The sequence below is a fragment of the Temnothorax longispinosus genome, chromosome 4 (genome assembly GCF_030848805.1).
Source record: "Temnothorax longispinosus isolate EJ_2023e chromosome 4, Tlon_JGU_v1, whole genome shotgun sequence".
NCBI classification, from domain to species: Eukaryota; Metazoa; Arthropoda; class Insecta; order Hymenoptera; family Formicidae; genus Temnothorax; species Temnothorax longispinosus.
The window spans coordinates 12,771,484-12,791,022 of NC_092361.1; the positions used below are offsets into that span (position 1 = coordinate 12,771,484).

A 19,539-nucleotide genomic window follows, 5' to 3' on the forward strand; every position below is an offset into this window, starting at 1 on the left:
CTTGTGTGAAGTTTAATCTAACCTTACAATTATGACCATATTGTTGGTTGGATTTTTGGTTGCGCATACGCACCGAAATGTTATACCTTGATTTTCGGCTATTGTTAAGGGGATCCTAAAGTGAAGGCTGAACTTCCTCGACGTCGGTAATGTCAACATTTCTAATTCTGTTTTCTTGTCATATATCTATATCTGTCCTTGTCTAACGAGAGGCATCTGTCTTTGTTCGATTACTGCGCCATCTCTTGCCACACGCAATATTGCTTAGTGTATTGCTTAAGGCCTTCACACATAAAATCGCGTAAGAACGTAAAACGTAAGCGTAAGAAAATCGACCAATCCCAATCAAGTATTGTGCTGTCCGTAACCACAGTAGGGGGAAATACTTGATTGGGATTGATCGATTTTCTTACGCCTACGTTTTACGTCCTTACGACATTTTATGTGTGAAGGCCTTTATCCTGTCAACCTGAATGTGCTTTTGCACATATAAAAGTTATATAAAGTAATCTTTTTTTCTAGGTTTTCAATCTTAGATCTAATTGCACGATATTGTTCTTAAATGTTGTCCCTAGGTCATGCCGGTCTAATTTTGTGGATATTTATCGTGGAATTTTTGTACAAAGCAAATATTGTCGTCACGTATACCAAAAATTAACAAAAATATTAATTTTTTTTCGTTTTCGATATAAATTTGACCACCATGACCTAGATTTTGATGCGTACTTTAATTCTAGACAAGAATTTTGCATTTCTATAAAGTCAATTAAAAGATTAGTGCTAAGAAAAAAAGCCGGTATTACAGACGGCTTTAGGATCCTCTTAAGCCCCGAACACACAAATCGACGGAAGACGTAAGACGTAAATCGTAAGGAAATCCACTAATCAGAGTCGACTATTCCCCTCTTATTCCCTCTTAAAGAGGGGAATAGTCGACTCTGATTGGTGGAGTTCCTTACGATTTACGTCTTACGTCTTCCGTCGATTTGTGTGTGAAGGCCTTAATTGGTTAAAAATGTGGATGACATATAAAAGTATTCTGTACTGTAGTTCGGTCGCGATTCTAGCTTGTCGTCTCCTCCACGGCGGACCGGGCGAACGGCGGACGTTCGGTTGTGGAAAAGGGCATGGTGGAAGAACACAGGTGTGCTCTTGCGCATATATTTCTAACAACCAATGAGAAATTGATGCCAGATACCTCCATCTTGCCGCGGTACAGTTTGAATTTGGCGTTATGTCATTAGTATTATAGGCTGCGGTCCACTTGACGCTACAAATGCTTCGAAGCATTCCTTTTCTCTTTTCTTTCAATGAAGAAATAAGGAGAAGAAGAACGCTCCAAAGAATTTGTAGCGTCAAGTGGACCGCAGCCTTACTTATTTATTTTTATGTTTTACATATTTATTTTTGTCTTACAAATAGAAGAACCATGATAATCTTGAAATAACTTTTCCATAATTTTCGTTGTTTCAAATAATTCGACACAAGGGCTGATTATTCTTCCTCTAGAAATATGATTAATCCATTATCTGGATTAATCAATAATTCTGTTGGGGTTCCAAAAAAAATGAATATTTTTTGAATTCTTTCGAGAATCGTTTTTACACGTTTTTATTGAACACGTACTCATGATGATATGTCACAATATCACTTGGTACAACCTTAAATGTTTTGAAACTGACACTTAAAAATGGTTGCAACTGGCATCTGCGCAGAACCGTATGAAATTCGTCACGAGTATGAGCACACCTGTGTTCTTCTGGAAAAGGGGAAGAAACAGCTGTTCGGTGGTGGACATGTTTATCGGCGCGACCGCACGGGGATGCGTTGTCGTTCCGGGGCACGTACGACGTCGGCTCGCGAGATAACGACGGCCGGGAATGATGTGATCGCGGAATGTGGGACGATCGCGAGTCGGTGGTGAGCGCGCTACGACGTCCGGTGCTACGTGCGTGAGAAGCGCGGCTCCTACGCGGGTTATGTTTCGTCGGCTCCGCGCGCAAGGATCATGGCGCAGTGCAAGTTAACCCCGCGGGAGTTTATCGGCAACGCTTTCTCCCCGCAGATCGCCGTGGTCTGCTCGGCCGCGGCCGACGCCGCATGCCAGAAGAACAATCTGTCGTTCGTCGAGCTGCTCCAACCGTTTTGCAAATTAAATACCGAAGGTAAGCCGGGAGGCCGCGCCAAGCTACGTCATCCATCCGTCGAGCATACCCACGCATTATTGTGTAAACTGTATGTACAGGGTGTACCAAAAATCAGACCTTATTGACTAACTTTGGTGTTTTATTAATTAATATTGAGACCACCACGTTGAATGGCCACCGTAGTTTCCAAAACTCCCCTCTGGTTTATCTCCCATGGGATTTTCTCAAAACAGTAGCTTATGCCATGCAATCAACTCATTGTCAACAAGAGATGATCTAAAGGACACTATCACACTAGCATTTACATCAGGGAAAAGTGTTGTCACACTTAAAAATATTCAAAGATGATGTGACGAATAAAGACGCGTTTGAAAGAAAATAACATGCAATTTGAACATTTAGTTTATAAAAATTGTCTGTAGGGCCTGACTTTTGGTATACTCTGTATGTGTATCATTAAAGAGGATTTCATTTTCACATGTGCTCAATGATTTTTTCACTATGCACCGTTGACAGCTATGATCCAAGCTGTGTACATATTAGATACTTTGAAAATTCGAGGTTCACAATCTATATATAAGTTGTGTTAATATTGCCCTTAGGTCACTTTAAGGATCCTCAAGGCAATACGATAGCGATTAGAAATCTTCGTCTTTCCATACAAGACATTAGCGCGCGACCACCAGAACCGAGTCTTGCCAAAAAGTTGTTGAACGAAGCGGTCAGTTCTGCTCTGTGCGAACGTACAACCACAGTTCCCATCGGCTCGACCGAGTTAGATATCCCCGTCTCCGTTCCTTGGTTCGAGGCATGGAGAGAAACGTTTCTGAGCGTCCAGTTTCCGTCTGATCATGAATTTACAAAGCATCTGCTTGCGTGCATGATAGTTGTTTCCACAGCGGAGGACAATCCATTGGAAAGAATTCAGACTATGGGAGCGCAATTGCATCAAAGTATACCAGGAAAGTTGCCTAAATGGTTTAACAATAATGCCCTTAGGTATTACATCTTAGTTCACGACGCTATTCAGGATGACAGAAATAAGTAAGTATTATTGTTCATGTATTCTCTTTAAAATTTGGATAAATATTTTTGCATTATGTACTATAATTAAGTTAAGTGAAATTATAAAAGGGATAGAGAGAAATCCAAATTTCAACTTTATGATGTTGACAAGCGTTTTAAATTAATAGATTAGTTTTTTTTATTATTATTATTAAAAATAAGTACATATTTTCATTAAATCCGTTTTTCAGAGCAGAAACAGTTTTTACAGACATGAAGACTATTTATGGTGCTAATAATTGCTTTTTATTGCAAATGAATTCGAGACCGCCTGGTTTTTCCGACGACAATACGCATTTGCCTGACCCTTGGAGTCAGTTCTTAACAAAACATTCAGAATTGGCTGGTAGCAGCGAACAGAATAGTTCCCCTCGTACACCTGCGGATATAGGTGGAGTATCTGCCATGCCGAGCGAGCTGACTACAGAGACTGAAAAGTACATTTTTTATACAATATATTAAAATTTATAATTATATAATCATAAATTATATTATAAATAATATATTAGCAAACTCTTTGGCTCTTATAATTTAAATATATTTCGAAAATGTTTAGTCTGCAAAAACAAAAATTTTTACTGCAGAACAAGCCAAGCCGGAACACCGCTAATGCCGCATAACTGCGTTACATTGCCGTCTCCAGATTTAGCCGAACTAGTTTCCGGAATTGACACAATTAGTCTCTCATCTGAAATATCCGAGTCGACAAATACAAATTTAGAAGTTGGACAAGAAGCAGTTCCAGTTACAATTCATCCACTCAGTCCAGAGAATGAGAAAGGCTTCATTCCCGCGACTAATGTCAAGGGTCAATCCATTGTTACTAACTCACCAATAAATACCAATGTCTGGGCGGATTCTCCAAATTACGTAGTTGCTCAACACGGTGCTCGTCTTTCCACCCAAGATCTAGAAAGATTACGGACACTAATAACGGAATTCTGTTTGCGAAGCTTGTTGCCTTATGTAGAAAAGCAGATTGGCCTATTGAACGATGTAATTTCGAACAAGAGGGTCAGTAGATCGCTATTTAGCGCTACGAAAAGGTGGTTTACTACAAATAAGCCTGGTGTGCCAGGTTCGGCTCCATCAAATGCTGTAATGTAAGAGAAAATCATGTCTCGATGAATCTTTAAAGAAAAGGATTTCTCTCATTGATTCTTTTCTTGAAATTAATTATATTAACATAATTCCTTCGCACGTTTGTGTTTTAGTTACACAACAGAATCGCCAGAATTACAATTACGACGCTTAGGCGATCTATGTTTCATGTTCGGTCACTACTCGCTTGCTTATCAGGCTTATCACAGTGCAAAGCGCGACTTCGCGGCGGATCAAGCATGGGTATATTACGCGGGCGCTCTTGAAATGGCTGCTTTGAGCGCTTTCATGCAAGGCGAGACAAACAGGAAGACCATCGAGTACATGGACGACGCGATATTGACGTATGCGAACACATGTAAGATGCCTCAGTTTGCAACGAGGGCGACGCTGCTCAGCGCCGAGTGTTTGAAGGGTCGGGGATTGTACGGAGAAGCCGCGAAGCAGTTAATACGGATGACCAGTGAGGATTCCGATTTACGTTCGGCTTTGCTGCTCGAACAGGCCGCTTATTGCTTCATCGGTCCGAAAATGATGCGCAAATATGCCTTCCACGCGGTTCTGGCTGGACATAGATTCTCGAAGGCCGGCCAAAGAAAGCACTCCTTGAGATGTTATCAGCAAGCGTATCAGGTAGGCATAAACGTATTTCTCTAGAGATCGTCTCTAGTGAATACGTCGCATTTTGCCAGAAACTTTCCTCTGCAAAAAATTTTGTTATTTTATAAATAACATATGACACTAGGTGTATTATGAAAGGGGCTGGTCTTTAGCAGAGGATCACATCCATTTCACGATCGGCAGGCAAGCCGCATCCCTGAAACAAGTCTCCGAGGCGGTGAAGGCGTTTGAAAAGTTACTTAATGCTTCTAGTAAACAGCACGCTCCGCAACAGGCGGCGTTTTTACGAGAATTTTTACACACTCATAACGTGAGTAGAACACGCGGCGACACAAGTGGCAATTACAATGGATATTGATGGCTTATTTATTTATGGCCGTGCGCAGTTACTGTTTCAGGAAAACGGTACGAGTTGTACAGGACTTCCCATTTTGCCTTTGCCGCTATTGGATAATAACAATATCAAAGTGCTGTACGGTCCGTTGGGCAAACAAACCGAAAGCAATATTCCAGCGAGTCACGTCACGTTCACCGAAGAAACGGATGACGCGAGATGGTCGAAAATGGAGGAACTGTTGATAACCGAGGCGCAGGGTTTTCCGCCCATGATATTTAAGCCGACCGTCGCGCTATACTCTAGAATAAGTAATAACGCTGTAAAACCTAACGCAGTTCTAGACGAACCAGTGCATTATTCTATCGAATTGCACAATCCGCTACACGTCCCGCTACCGTTGTCTGACGTGACTCTGTTGTGGTCATTCACTTGCAATAACGAGACTATCACGAACGAAATAAAAACGATCGACAGCTCAAACCCGGTCGATTCGGACGTTATAGACGCGATTTTGTTGCAACCGGCATGCAAACAGAATATCGTGTTGTCTCTCACGCCTAGGAGAGTGGGCGAATTGAAGATCTTAGGTATAAGTTATAAATTATCCAATCCGGTACAGACGATAAGCGATTCACCGGTCGCAAACTCGACCATCATTGTCGCCGGTAAGAGATTGTTTGAGATTACACCGCCCAAACTGAAAGGTATCAAAGAGAAACCCGGCGTGAATGTGTACGGGAAGGATTATAGGCTGGAGATGAATGTGATAGAGAAGGCGGCATTTATGCAGGTACATTCTTCGAGAAACGACATTACATGCCGTGCGACATAAAAATTTAAAATTTGCATTCCTCTTTGCAGATACTCTTCACTAAATTGTCGCCAGAAATGCTGTGCGGCGAAGTACAAAGGGTGGAAGTCACTTTAAAGAACATAGGTAACGCACCGTTGACGAACATATATATTGCATCCACCGATGCCAAACTTTTCACGTTAGGAAACACGGAAATCGATACATTCGGAAATGAAGGTAAGCATCTTTAGGACATATACTTTATTTTGTCACTATTTTTCTGTAGATAAGATAGTTTTGTATTTCTGTCTAAAGTGTTTGTTATTGTTGTATAATTTATCAAATAGGATAATATTGTGCTTGCAGATTTAATTGCAAGGAAAAGCAGTAGATCAGTCACAAAGGTGATATTACCGGTCTCCAAGAACGGTGTGTTAAATGTAGGCGAAACTCACAAAATGCCACTTTGGGTGCAAGCACCGCACGTGAAGGGCACTCACAGATTAGATCTGCTCTTCTATTACGAAAGCGTCGAATCAAAAGCTGCTTCGAAGCACCGTTTGTGCCGGCACACCTGGCAATTAACGGTGTTGGATTCGATACAAATTACCGCGGTCGCCGCCAGAAGCGGACTGTTCAAGCATGACTCGCCGACGTTAAATTTAATCATGTCCGTTAAGAATACCAATCAAGTTCACGATCCATCCATAAACGAGATTATCCTGTCCGAAGTGTCGCTACAGAGCGCCGTGTGGTCTGCGTTTCATTCCTCGGTTCTACCACCAAGCGTAAAAGTGCAACCTCAAGAGGTGTTCCATCTGATGCTGAAGCTGAAGAAGAAGAAGGCCGACGGCAAATCAACCATTTCCGACGTATCCTTAACTCCTAACGAAGATGACAAGACACTGATCGACAGTTATCCGTTTATCAGTTTTGTACAGAGACGTTACATCCAGCCACTGGACGTGAATGAAAGTGCGAGCGACATGCAACAGTTTCAATCACAACATAATGCCGAGCGAAACTCCATATCGAATATTATGGCATTAAATTCCACGCTGATTGTGAAGTGGTGCGCCAACGTGACGGAGAGCGGCGTGATCACCCGAATGGCGGTTGGACAGCATCACCTCGAGCTCGAGCATTTAAACAAGACGTATAAACATCCGAAGGAACCGCGTACCGAGCGTAACGAATACGGCGCTCGCTTGAAAGTCTTCGGCCCGGACCGGAACGTATCGAATATAGTAACTGTCCCGCTTAAGGACCCCGCATGGGAAGCGGAATATCTGAAAAGTCTAATCTCTTTTTCCCTCGGTCATCAAAGGCAGGTCACGCACGATTTTCGGCGAAGTCGATTGTGCATTGTTCCCGTGACACTGTATCTGCAAAATCACTCAGAGGCACGAGTCGATGTTAAAATAAGTACGATAGGTACCAGCAGGTGAGAGATAAAATATCTATAATATAATATACAAAGTATTGTATTACTTACTGTTAGTGTGCTTAACATCGTAATTTTGCTCTTCTTAATTTTTTTCTTTACCATTACGTGCTATATACATACGTGTAATCCTCTTTTGCAGCGAAACTCATCTTCCGAATATTAAGTCACAACTGTACTCACCGCAGGCTTCGACGTACTACAAGTACGCTGGTCACTCGTCAATTTATTCTGACGTCGAAGCGCACGCAAGTAATACCATGAAGCTACACGCCGTGCTGCCCAGCGCGGGAACGTACGACCTGGCGGCGCGAATAGAGATCTCCGTTAAAGTTGTAAATAGTCAGGAATATGTCGCGCAGAAAGGAAAAATGGAGAGTATATGCATAATTAATGACGGCAGTACATAAATTAATACCTATCGCGATTACAGTCACTAACAGATACGGAAGTGCTATTTTCAGTATAACTCAGAATCATTCCTTGTCAGTATATGTACATACGCCGTATGTTGAAAATTGTTACATTATATTATAATTGATATTTTAATGATGTCAACATATTTTTTACCTGATATATCACGTTTCAGCGTCGATTGCTTTACGTAGATAATTATTTTTTGTACTTCAATGGTCGAGTACACGAGCGTGATACGCAACCAAACGGAAATCTCCTGTCTCGAGATCGATTACATTTAGTTGGTTTTGCTAATGTGATTACTTAACTTTTTTACGACCTGTTGATCTCGAGCTACCTCACAATAAATTACGAATAAGCAGTCGAGCGCGTGGTGAGGAATTTGAACAGATTATTTTTTACCGCATCGCGCTCAATTGAGGGACGACTGCGTATCTTTAACTGCCAAACTAATGACACGCGTTACCTTTTATCAAGACATATCGTCTGTAAAGCACCTTTATAATTATCTATCACTTTCGTGCTACCATCTTCGCTGTTATCGGCGAAAGAAATTCCTTTTCTTTACGCGAATGAGTTCATTTAAATCTCAGACGTGTATGGAACAAGTGAAAAATAATTTCTTTTGTCGCGTGCAAAAGAAATTAGAGATATCGTTTTCGTTTCTCTGTAAACTCAATATGTATATTATGTTCAGTGATTAACGATGTGATTACTTATGACGACAGCATAAAAAAATAGAGATTTTTCAAACGTTTCGCAAACGCATGAAACGCGAATACGTATTAAGGGTTTGAAAGTGTTCGGATGAAATTCAAAAGAACAAAATAAGGAATATTTAAGGTCTTTTAGGTAATAGGCTTGTATTTTTTGTACAGTGTATTTCTTAAGAAATAAGAATGTGTATAAGTCAATTTTCATGAACAGGAGTCTCAGTATAAATTATAATATAATGCGAGAAAGAAACCCTGTACATAAAACTTGTCAAATTCGCGAGTTAAGTAAATAATGGCCGGTTATTCAGCACTTTTAATGATTAGAATGACGTTTGTAGCATACTGTCTTTCCATAACACGTTAAACTTCCCGTTAAACATGAAAATTTTTAAATAACTCTTGTAAAAAGAATATATAATTACTATAGGATGAATTATCCTTTATAAAATAAAGAAGTCTAGGTTTTTTGTAAATCTAAAATGACATGTGTTAGAATATATTTATTCTGTAAGTATATCTCAAGGAGTGTACTGAACCTTTGATAATGCATTATAAATATATGTACAATCGTGTAGATATAGTTAATATAAATGTAATTATTTCATGTAACAATTGCATATACGTTTGTGCACGACATTTTTTTACGTCGCGGTTGTGTTTGTTTCTGTGTATCGTTTCCTTACATAATATAAATTTGTTGAAAGAAGTTTCGAGAATCTGTAAAGGTGCCTTTTCATGCTGACGCTCGACGCTCATTTTCAGTGGCAAGAAGGTCGCATGACCACAATTGAAATTCATGAAAAGGAAAACAGCGTCAAAATTTCGGCGTCTTCGCGCTGCTTTGGCTTTGACGCTTGAAGTTGGAAAAATCCAACTTCTCTTTCTTGACGCTGGACATCATAGTGATGTCACGTGACGTCGCTCAACGCTGTTTTTCAGCGTCCCATGAATTGGCACCTTTAAGGTGCCTTTTCATGCTGACGCTCGACGCTCATTTTCAGCGGCAAGAAGGTCGCATGACCACAATTGACGCCGGCGTCAATTGAAATTCATGAAAAGGAAAACAGCGTCAAAATTTCGGCGTCTTCGCGCTGCTTTGGCTTTGACGCTTGAAGTTGGAAAAATCCAACTTCTCTTTCTTGACGCTGGCATCATAGTGATGTCACGTGACGTCGCTCAACGCTGTTTTTCAGCGTCCCATGAATTGGCACCTTAAAGGTGCGAATTCATGGGACGCTCGTTTCAGCGTATCGCGAGATCACGTGATTTCGATCTGACGCTAGCGTCAAGCAAAGAAAGCTGGATTTTCTCAGCTTTAAGCGTCAAAGCCAAAGCAGCGCGAAGACGCCGAAATTTTGACGCTGTTTTCCTTTTCATGAATTTCAATTGACGCCGGCGTCAATTGTGGTCATGCGACCTTCTTGCCGCTGAAAATGAGCGTCGAGCGTCAGCATGAAAAGGCACCTTAACGTTAGTTGGACCACGGATTCAGAAAGAAGAAGTTTGTCGAATCCCAATTTCAGCTCGTACAAGATTGCAGCTGACTTTGCGCTGGTTAGCATCTGGTGACAGTTTAGCATCTCATTCGTATGCATTTCGTATTGATTCGTATGTATTTGACCGGAAATGAATGTCCGGGAAAGAATCTACCATACGAAATCGTTTGTATTTCGTATGAAGACTTTTGAAGTGCAATTGGAAAGGTTTGTGAATCATTCGTTTAATTGTAATTAATTAATTATTTTTACACCATGCATTTAGCCGAAATAGATAAATTAATAAAAGTTTTTATACGGAATTGTTTGTATTTCGTATGAAGAGTTATGAAGTGTGATTAAAAAGGTTTGTGAGTCATCCAGATAATTTTAATTAAATAATATTTATAAACTCGGTAATTAGCCGAAATATAGATTTTTAGTTATTCATGTTAAAAGAAGAAGGCGCTAGTGTTCCCGAAGGTCCGTCTGCAATCAGAATTAATATAAACGTTTTAAACATTATTTTATAGTGAAATAAATAAATATACAGACCAATAAGCCTGTAATTATAAGCGATAGTTGCTAATTAAGTTTGTGACTCATATAATTCCATCTTGCAGAGGACCTACTTTTAAATTGAGCGCTTTTAAATGTATTATTATTATACTACCGATATCGATATATTATTAGTAATTTAATATTAAAGCTTGACAGAGTGACGTAAACTAATTCGCTCATAGTATAACAAAGTATTATGCGTTTAAATTCTCGAAAGCTAGCTTCTTTACTATATGCTCTCTCTTTATGTCGATCGATTCAGATAAAAATCTTTCTTTCTCTCGCGATATTCCTAGAGTAAAACTGTACAAAAACTCAACGAAAGTGGCGATATTTTTCACGGATCTGGTTCGAGTCTCGGCTCTTGGGGAAGGTACGCATGTAGAAAGAGTACGCCAACACAGTTTATCCTGCTAAATGGTTATTAATCTCTATAAGTTCTTTATTGTTTACACATAAATTATTAGTTATTTGTGCAAGCCGTGCTGGAAGATGAAAATTCACGGGTGCGGAGTTGACGCACGAGCCGAAGGCGAGCATACCCTATTTTATGTTGCAAGTGCGTGGAAAGTGGCCTATCACGCGCGTGTAGCGTGCGTAATAGGCCACTTTCCATGCACGTGTAACATAAAGAATATTTAAACGTTTCTTTTTTTTCGATGTCCTGTGAAATTGTACAATAGAGTTACAAATAAAGATAAAGCCACACTTTACGTATAATCTGATTCAGTCTTTGCTAATGTTACATAATAACGCGTAAACGTAGTAATTATTTGGTAAATTAATCGACATTTAGTAAATCCGGCATCATGTGAGCTATCACCTTGAATTCAGCATCTTTTGCTGGTTGAAAGCTCTCACATACGGCACGTACTGTATGCTCTCTATTAGTATCACACATTACATTTTCATATATTGATTGTACACCGATTTCTAAACGTGTGTATCTATGGAATTTTAATTTCACCGATGGACTCCTTCACGCTGGGGTCCAACGAGCTCAAGTTGAGATTGTTGGTCTGGTGCGAACTGGCAGAGTGTGCGAGATTACCGAAATTCGCCAATGGCGAGGGAAAGTGCGGTTTTGATGGTGAGCCCAGCAATTGTGGCCGTACTCCAGTACCTATTAGCTGCGCCAATTCTAACTGGGAGATGCATTTGACGACATCGAGCCACGACCTGCCTAGATAGTTGCCATCGGTGTGATGAGCTACTGTGATGAGAGTCTTGATGGTATCGATGTTCTTCACCTTCATTTCCGTAATTGGTGAATTAGCCGTCAACAAGGTGAATCTTGCCAAAGCTTGTACATAGGCATCGCGCTCGAGACTCATATGAAAGATGCAGGCGATACGAATGGCACATCTAAAATATATAACATATAAATAATATAAAGCACGAAAGGCACAGCCGTATAAATCTATTTTCCTTCGTTTCTCCGATTTCTTCTCACCTGATACCGTCCAAGCAGAGCGACGCGATCTCTGGATCGTCGCAGTATTGAAGTCCGACGCCGAACGCCGCGAGGAATGGCGTCCAGACCATTTTGAACATCGGCTGCATGTGTTCCAGATGCTTCGCCGTAGTGAATGATGCCTGAACATGACTGACAGATTCCATCAAATTCTTCGCCGCCGTAGAAATTACTTCCATTTCCATGTTCCATAACAATCGTCGTTTCTTTTCACTAGATATCAGCTGTTTGCCGGCGAGCCGGCTATTATTAGGGTTCGACTTCATCTTAATCTTGTTGCCAGCGATTTCATCGTAGATCCTATTGTTAATTATTACATAATATTAATAATAATAAAATGTAATAAGAAAAAATTAATAAAAATATACTAACAAAGATAAACTTAAATACAATAAAATTTTCTCAATATTAATAATTATATGTATGTAAAACATAATTTTTTAATTATAATTAACTTTAAAAATTGCTATACGTACTTAATGTATCGTTCTTTGGTTATTTTGTTCTTAACCTGCGGCGAGCGCAAATCGGTGGACAGCATTATAATTGAGAAGCCGAGAACGTAGGCTGTATCCGCGCTCGTGAAGAGGCCGTTGTTAGGGTTACACTCGCAATAGCGACTGGCAAACTTTTCGATTAGTCGGTCGATCTTCTGTGCCTCGCCGGGCAGCCGAAAGCCCTCCAGGAAATACTTGAGTGCGGTTACTAGATTGCGTTCGGCAAAGTTCATCTGATCGATGTAATGGTACATTACCTGTGCAAACGGTATAACAAAATTAGTCATTATCTTAATTAATTAACATAATTATCGCGCAATAATCATAACATGATTTAGAGTTGATCAACCATGGTCGCTATTTATGTCTATAATTAGTATAGTCTATTAATTTCAATTGTTTTCTCCTCGTCACCTGGTTATGATTATGGTCGCCTAGAAAGTCTCTAATGGCGGTCTTGTCGAGCCGCTCGTCCAGGTGCAGCCACCTGGCCACGTCCTCCGGCGAAGTACCGAGCAGTCCTTGCTCCAGCAAGTACTGCACACCCTTGCCGGGCTTCCGACTAAAGATCTCGATACCGGCCTCCCATACCTCCTTTTGTTGTTTCTGTACTTCATACTGCTCCGGCGAGTCCGGCACCTCCTTGTTGCCAGTCAGACTGGAGACTGGAGTTGGCCGACGAGAGGCTGCCAGCGCTGCCGTAACGCGGTAGCGGGATCTCCGGCGTCGTATCCGGTGGATGTGACAATAGTTGCTGATCCGCTGGCACGCTGGAATTCACGTAAAGATCCCGACTCCACTCCACCATGCATTTCAGAATAGACACGAGGCACTCGAGACCACGGATGCGCATGGATTTCTCCTGAAAGAGCAAGACACTAATATTACAAACAAAACTTTATATTGCCTGTTTCGAAGAACATTCTGTTCCAAATAATACATCTATCCGGTCATCCTCTTTCTTATAACGCACCTGATTTGGCGATGCACCTAGCTCCAGAGCTTGACGACCTTGAGCAATCTTAGAGAGATCATTGACGAGCTTCTCGAAGAGATTCGCTGCTGAGAGATCGCAATCGTAGTTAACGTAGATGTCGACGACGCTCTGGGCATCCGCACAGATCCTCGTAAGCGCATGTATGACCATCCACTTGTGCTCAAAAGAGCTGCTACGGGTCTCGAGGATGTTCATAAAGATCTCCTTGAAGAACACCTCAATCTGCATCTTGAGGTGCATCTTGAACGGGCGAGCAGCGCCAGGAACAGCGCTAACGACAGCTCGAACACTTCCGGCACCAAAGACACGCCATTCTTCGACAGCGCGACACACAAGTACTGTTTTAATGGCGATAACAAACATCTCGTTAGAGCGCAATATTGGACCGGCATTCTGCAAGATTCCCAGAAGTAACTGAAGCGACAAGATTTTGGAACGGAGCTCGTGCGATATTGGATCGGGAGTGTCGTCCGGCAGCGGTTTCATAGAGAGCTTGCAGAGAGCGCGAAACACCAGGACTGCATCATTTTGCAGCATATGGGTGAATTTTGCAGTTATCATGTTGTCATTCTCAGCGGCTGCCTCGTCACCGTTGTCCTCCGGACTGCCGTTCTCCAAACTGACTTCCTCTTCCAATGGCACCACGGATTTTACCACATCATCAAGAATACTCTTGACAATTGTTTGAGAATCAATGTTATCATTACTAGGAGCATTCTTTGGACTAACCTCGGCTTCAGTTTCGCCGTTTGCTATAACAGAACCCTCCTGCTGATGTTCCTCATCAAGTCTCACGATCTCTTCCTCCGCCTGAGTCTCCATTCGCGCGAAGATCACGTTGATCATCTGCGTGAGAGTCGCACGGGCTGTTGTTTGATTCACCAGGTTGCGCGACGCCAAGTAAACGTTGTAAACAGTACGAATTGTTTAATAACAGTACCTTACTCTCGTGTACCTCCACATGCTGGCTTGTCATTACAGTCAGCAGAGCTTTAATAATCTGCAGCTGCACACCCTCATTGATCTGTGGACCGGTGAAGCAACCGCAGATTGTCTCGACAATGCGCACAATCAGCAGCTTGTTAGGCTCCGTTGAATCAGACACATTGCCAGTGAGATGGCTATATGCGATTAACTTCTGCAGGCAGTCCAGTGCTGTGTCACCACAATCCGTAGTGACTAGCTCTGACATACTGATTCAAATGGCAAGAAGTACTTCTCAGCGGTAATGACATTTGAGTCGCTCAATTGGGCTGTGGCAGGGCGTTTGAGATAACCTCTTCACCCTGCACAGCTGGTACATCTTTGATCTCGTTACGGAGGTCCTCTGCAAGACGGAATTATGAGTCACAAACTTAATTAGCAACTATCGTTTATAATTACAGGCTTATTAGTCTGTATATTTATTTATTTCACTATAAAATAATTTTTAAAACGTTTAAGCCCCTTGCACAATAGGTATAGCTTTGTCGGCACCTTGTCGCTATCGCTATCGCTATCGCCTATTGTGCAAGGAGGTTTATATTAATTCTGATTGCAGACGGACCTTCGGGAACACTAGCGCCTTCTTCTTTTAACATGAATAACTAAAAATCTATATTTCGGCTAATTACCGAGTTTATAAATATTATTTAATTAAAATTATCTGGATGACTCACAAACCTTTTTAATCACACTTCATAACTCTTCATACGAAATACAAACGATTCCGTATAAAAACTTTTATTAATTTATCTATTTCGGCTAAATGCATGGTGTAAAAATAATTAATTAATTACAATTAAACGAATGATTCACAAACCTTTTCAATTGCACTTCAAAAGTCTTCATACGAAATACAAACGATTTCATATGGTAGATTCTTTCCCGGACATTCATTTCCGGTCAAATACATACGAATTTCGTATTGCATGCAATACAGCATCCAAAATCGTAAGGGAGACTTGCACTGCATTGTGGGAGGTCTTGAAAGATAAAGTTTTTCTGCAACCCACCGCTGACAATTGGCAACAGGTTGCTGACGAATTTCAGAAAATCTGTCAATTTCCAAACTGCATTGGATCTATAGATGGGAAGCACATTATCATTCAGGTACGTATCTGATACAACCATTTTTCATACATTTTTTAATAAATCTGACATTATTGTATTCTTGTTAATTGTAGGCACCACCGAATAGTGGCGCTCGTCCTGCTATAATTACAAAGGTAACCACAGCATCAATCTACTTGCTGTGAGTGATGCAAATTGTTGCTTCAGCATCGTGGGGGCATTGGAGTGGAAGGAAGGCGTAGCGATGCGGGTGTATTTGCTAGCAGTGACCTTGCTCGCCTATTGTATACGAAATCACTTCAACTGCCTCCGGACAGGCATTTGGATAATAGCGGATTCAAATTTCCATACGTCCTAGTAGGAGACGAAGCATTTCCGCTAACATCTTATATGATGCGGCCATACTCTCGAAATAGGAACTTAACTGTTACGAAGAAAATCTTTAATTATAGATTAAGTCGGGCGCGAAGAACTGTAGAATGTTCATTTGGGATACTAGCGGCAAGATGGCGAATTTTTCGTCGGCCAATTATCGCTCATATTTCAACGGCTAAATTAGCCGTTCAAGCTGCAACGGCTGTACATAATTTTCTAATGAAACACGAACTTCAATTGGAGCCAACGGAAAGAACTTATTCTGTTTTAAGTGGCAATGATCGAAATGTAACGTCGACCGGAATTGAAAATGTACGTAATTGCAGTGCGCGAAGGAACGTTGAGGCTATACGAATTAGAGACTCTTTTGCTACGTATTTTGAAACTTCGAACCCACTTGATTGGCAATGGAGAAAAGCTCTAAACAATGAGTATTAAATTTCTATCATGTATTATGTAAAAAGTGATCCCTCATGGAAAAACGCCCGTTGATTGTCGCGAAAATGCGTCGGATTAGTTGCTGCGAAATTTTGCGATTAACTCATTATTATAAGACAGAAACTCTACTTTTTTTTCTAAGAATTATAAATAAATACAAGATCGTACATCTCAATGTTTTGAACTTTACATACACATATATGTAATGGTAACAACAAAACATTCATTTTTTTAGACCCCAATATGAACTACTCATCAGGTTTTATTGAAATAGAAATAAATGTTTTATTTATTTATTATGTAATGTATAATGTATTGGTAGAAAGATAAAAAGGTAATGATAATAGTACAAAATATAATAGAATAATAATACGAAAAATTTATCGCCTTTGATGTTCAGCCTCCGCTAATTCTTCGTCTTCTGCCCTGTGAACGAGACGCAGCAGCTCTACTTGCATTTGCCTTCTTCGAAGATAACTCAATCTACGCAGGATATCTCCCAACTGCTCCAGGAAATTGTCCACTGCATCCTTCTTCGGCGCATTTTCGCGAAGTAACTGCTGCAATATGTTGTTATGCAGTGCCTGCACATCGGGATCGTGCTGCTGTCTTCCTGTAACACAAAAAATTCCATTTAATGCATTCAAAGTAATGAATTTTCCTACATTTTCATACATTGTTAAACAAAGCTGATTGTTCATGAAAAAAGTAACACAATTATAATATGAAGATGTATCAATTAATTATGAAAATCTATGAGACGTGTGTCGATTATCAATTATTCAAAATTAGCTCACTTTTTTTTTCTCGTGGTCTACAATTAGCCGAACTTCCTGCTCTTTCAGGATTGTCTGGCGTGCTACAAGTTATTGGAGAATACACATTACATTCCTCGAATTCCAAATCGTTCAGGATCTGTGCATTATCTTCATCACGACATATGTTCTGTGGTAGAGAGCTTGTTGTACTAAAATTGAACAGCAAAGATATGTAAAAAAGTGCACTTTTTTATATATTAAAGCCTATATATGGAGGGGTAAAAGCCATAGTGCAAGTAGTGTAAATAAAATTTTTAAAATATTGATTTGTGTACCTAGATGCAATCTGTGCAATATATAAATTGCATCTATGCATACAAGTCAATATTTAAAAAATTTTAACTTACACCACTATATAGCTTTTACCCCTCCATATAAGACAAGTTATTACGTACGGGGTTTCTTGTCCAGCCTCGTCTAGAAATTGCATCCTTGAATAGAAGCGGAATGTACTTTTCTGCGGATGTCCCGCTTCCGCACCCGATCCCCTGCGTACGTAACCTTTCATTTTTTTACGAGCTTTTGAATAGCAGTCCCTCAGGTATGTCCATCGAGATTTCATCCACGCTACATCTTTAAAACCTGAAAATCCCTAGTTTAAATTACGAATTCAGAGGCGGAATTCTGTAAATCCTTAACGAGTTTCGATATTATTGCGCAGCTTTTTAACATATATAATACCTGCGCATATATAATACTAAAACTGTCGGAGTTATAGAATCCCGCTACAGCTCGCTTACACGAATACAAACGTACATTAGCCCATTTGCGAGTGCAGATTAAATATACATTTATGAGTACATAAAACAAAGTAAAATGATTATATATATTACCAAGATTATTAAAGACTTCATCCCACAATTCTCCTCGTACACAGGAGCTTCGCTTTTGAACTGGCAACTTTTGATTCCATAGACCTGGGGACCTATTATGGACTTGTTCGGAATGGATTCCGATCGGAATTGTTCAGTTATTTCCTAGATTTCTATTGTCTTTTCTAGGGAAAACGGAATAATTCCGATCGGAATCCATTCCGAACAAGTCTATAATACGTGCCCTGGTCTCTGCTCTACGGCATCGATGAGCATCTTGTCCATGATGTCTGCCGAGTATGAAGTAAACTCATTGCTACTCTCTGATGGTAGTGCGTCTCTCTGCGTACTTTCTCCTACTTCCTTCAATCCTGTTTAGACATAAATTATATACTTATTAAATATATTTAATTTTTGCAAACAAATGTTGAAAGATATTTGCTTGCAAATAAAATTACTCATTGTAGCACGCCCCTTCTCGTCGACAACGAGGACATGAATACTTTCATCATAGCTTTTGAAGCACTTATGGGCTTGAATCTCCGCACAGGATCCGTACATTATCTGCCCACAGTAACCGCATTTTACAGCCTGCAAATATAAACACATGTAACTACATGAATCGCATAATATTTGATATGTTGTTCGTATTGAAAATATCTATGTGCTGAAAATCATGCGGTGAAAACCATATGAAAACAATGTGGTAAAACCACATTGTGAAAAAAATCCACATATATGCGTTCAATAATATAAAAAAAGTATTACTACCATGTGGTTTGTCGACATGTCCACAGATTTTGTCAATAGAGGTGTCAATTTCAGGTTTTCTTTGGTAAACAAACAAAACTATAATCATATAACCTATATTTAAAATTATTATTACCGGCCCTTTTTCATGATTGTTGGTACTCATCTTGTAGAATTTTAGCTTGTTGTTATAACGTACGAAATCCTTTTAAAATGCACAGCACGCACACCACGTGAATTGGAACAATTCGGAGATGATATTTTTCCAATACAACGGCGTTTTAAACCTTGCGCGGGCAGAAACACCCGCCCGATCCGTCCAGAATTGAGGAAATATACGCGTTCCGATCGGAAGGAATAGCGGGATCAAGAATTCACTAGAATTTCCTAGCAGAATCCGATCCGTCATTCCGATCCGTGCTTATGGAGGATTCACACTGCGTCCGATGTTCGACGTACGACGATCCGACATCCAATAGGAAATTTTTGTCTCTAATAATAAATTCTGTTATTGGATGTCGGATCGTCGTACGTCGAACATCGGACGTGATCGGACGCAATGTGAATCCTCCATTAATGGGACTGCACCCTTCGCGATCATGGAGCACATTTTGAGCGGAAAAGTAAAACGGAGAATTATAAAATATTA

The 19,539-nt window shown here is 40.4% G+C and overlaps 2 protein-coding genes and 2 pseudogenes across 3 annotated transcripts; 2 read left to right on the forward strand and 2 right to left on the reverse strand.

The window, feature by feature from the left end:
* The first annotated feature begins 1,753 nt into the window (after window positions 1-1,753).
* L(3)76bdm (trafficking protein particle complex subunit 8 homolog l(3)76BDm) lies at window positions 1,754-8,057 on the forward strand. Its single transcript, XM_071776673.1, has 10 exons — window positions 1,754-2,165; window positions 2,750-3,191; window positions 3,404-3,649; window positions 3,797-4,315; window positions 4,427-4,946; window positions 5,059-5,244; window positions 5,321-6,061; window positions 6,133-6,301; window positions 6,431-7,508; window positions 7,651-8,057. Exons 1-10 carry the CDS (start codon window positions 2,009-2,011, stop codon window positions 7,916-7,918), a joined length of 4,326 nt encoding a protein of 1,441 aa, XP_071632774.1. The 5' UTR covers window positions 1,754-2,008; the 3' UTR covers window positions 7,919-8,057.
* Window positions 8,058-11,081: 3,024 nt separating this feature from the next.
* Window positions 11,082-15,115, reverse strand: LOC139812047 (brefeldin A-inhibited guanine nucleotide-exchange protein 2-like; annotated as a pseudogene).
* A 76-nt stretch (window positions 15,116-15,191) lies between these two features.
* LOC139812050 (putative nuclease HARBI1) lies at window positions 15,192-16,658 on the forward strand (annotated as a pseudogene).
* Window positions 16,659-16,789: 131 nt separating this feature from the next.
* On the reverse strand, window positions 16,790-19,191 carry LOC139812051 (uncharacterized). 2 transcript variants are annotated; one of them, XM_071776677.1, is made up of 7 exons: window positions 19,027-19,191; window positions 18,599-18,731; window positions 18,385-18,511; window positions 18,162-18,253; window positions 17,724-17,910; window positions 17,308-17,477; window positions 16,790-17,123 (listed from the first exon to the last, which is right to left on the reverse strand). In XM_071776677.1, exons 1-7 carry the CDS (start codon window positions 19,054-19,056, stop codon window positions 16,891-16,893), a joined length of 972 nt encoding a protein of 323 aa, XP_071632778.1. In that variant the 5' UTR covers window positions 19,057-19,191; the 3' UTR covers window positions 16,790-16,890. The 2 variants fall into 2 exon arrangements, with proteins under 2 accessions (XP_071632778.1, XP_071632779.1); XM_071776678.1 differs by having other exon boundaries at window positions 18,912-19,103.
* Window positions 19,192-19,539: the final 348 nt, after the last annotated feature.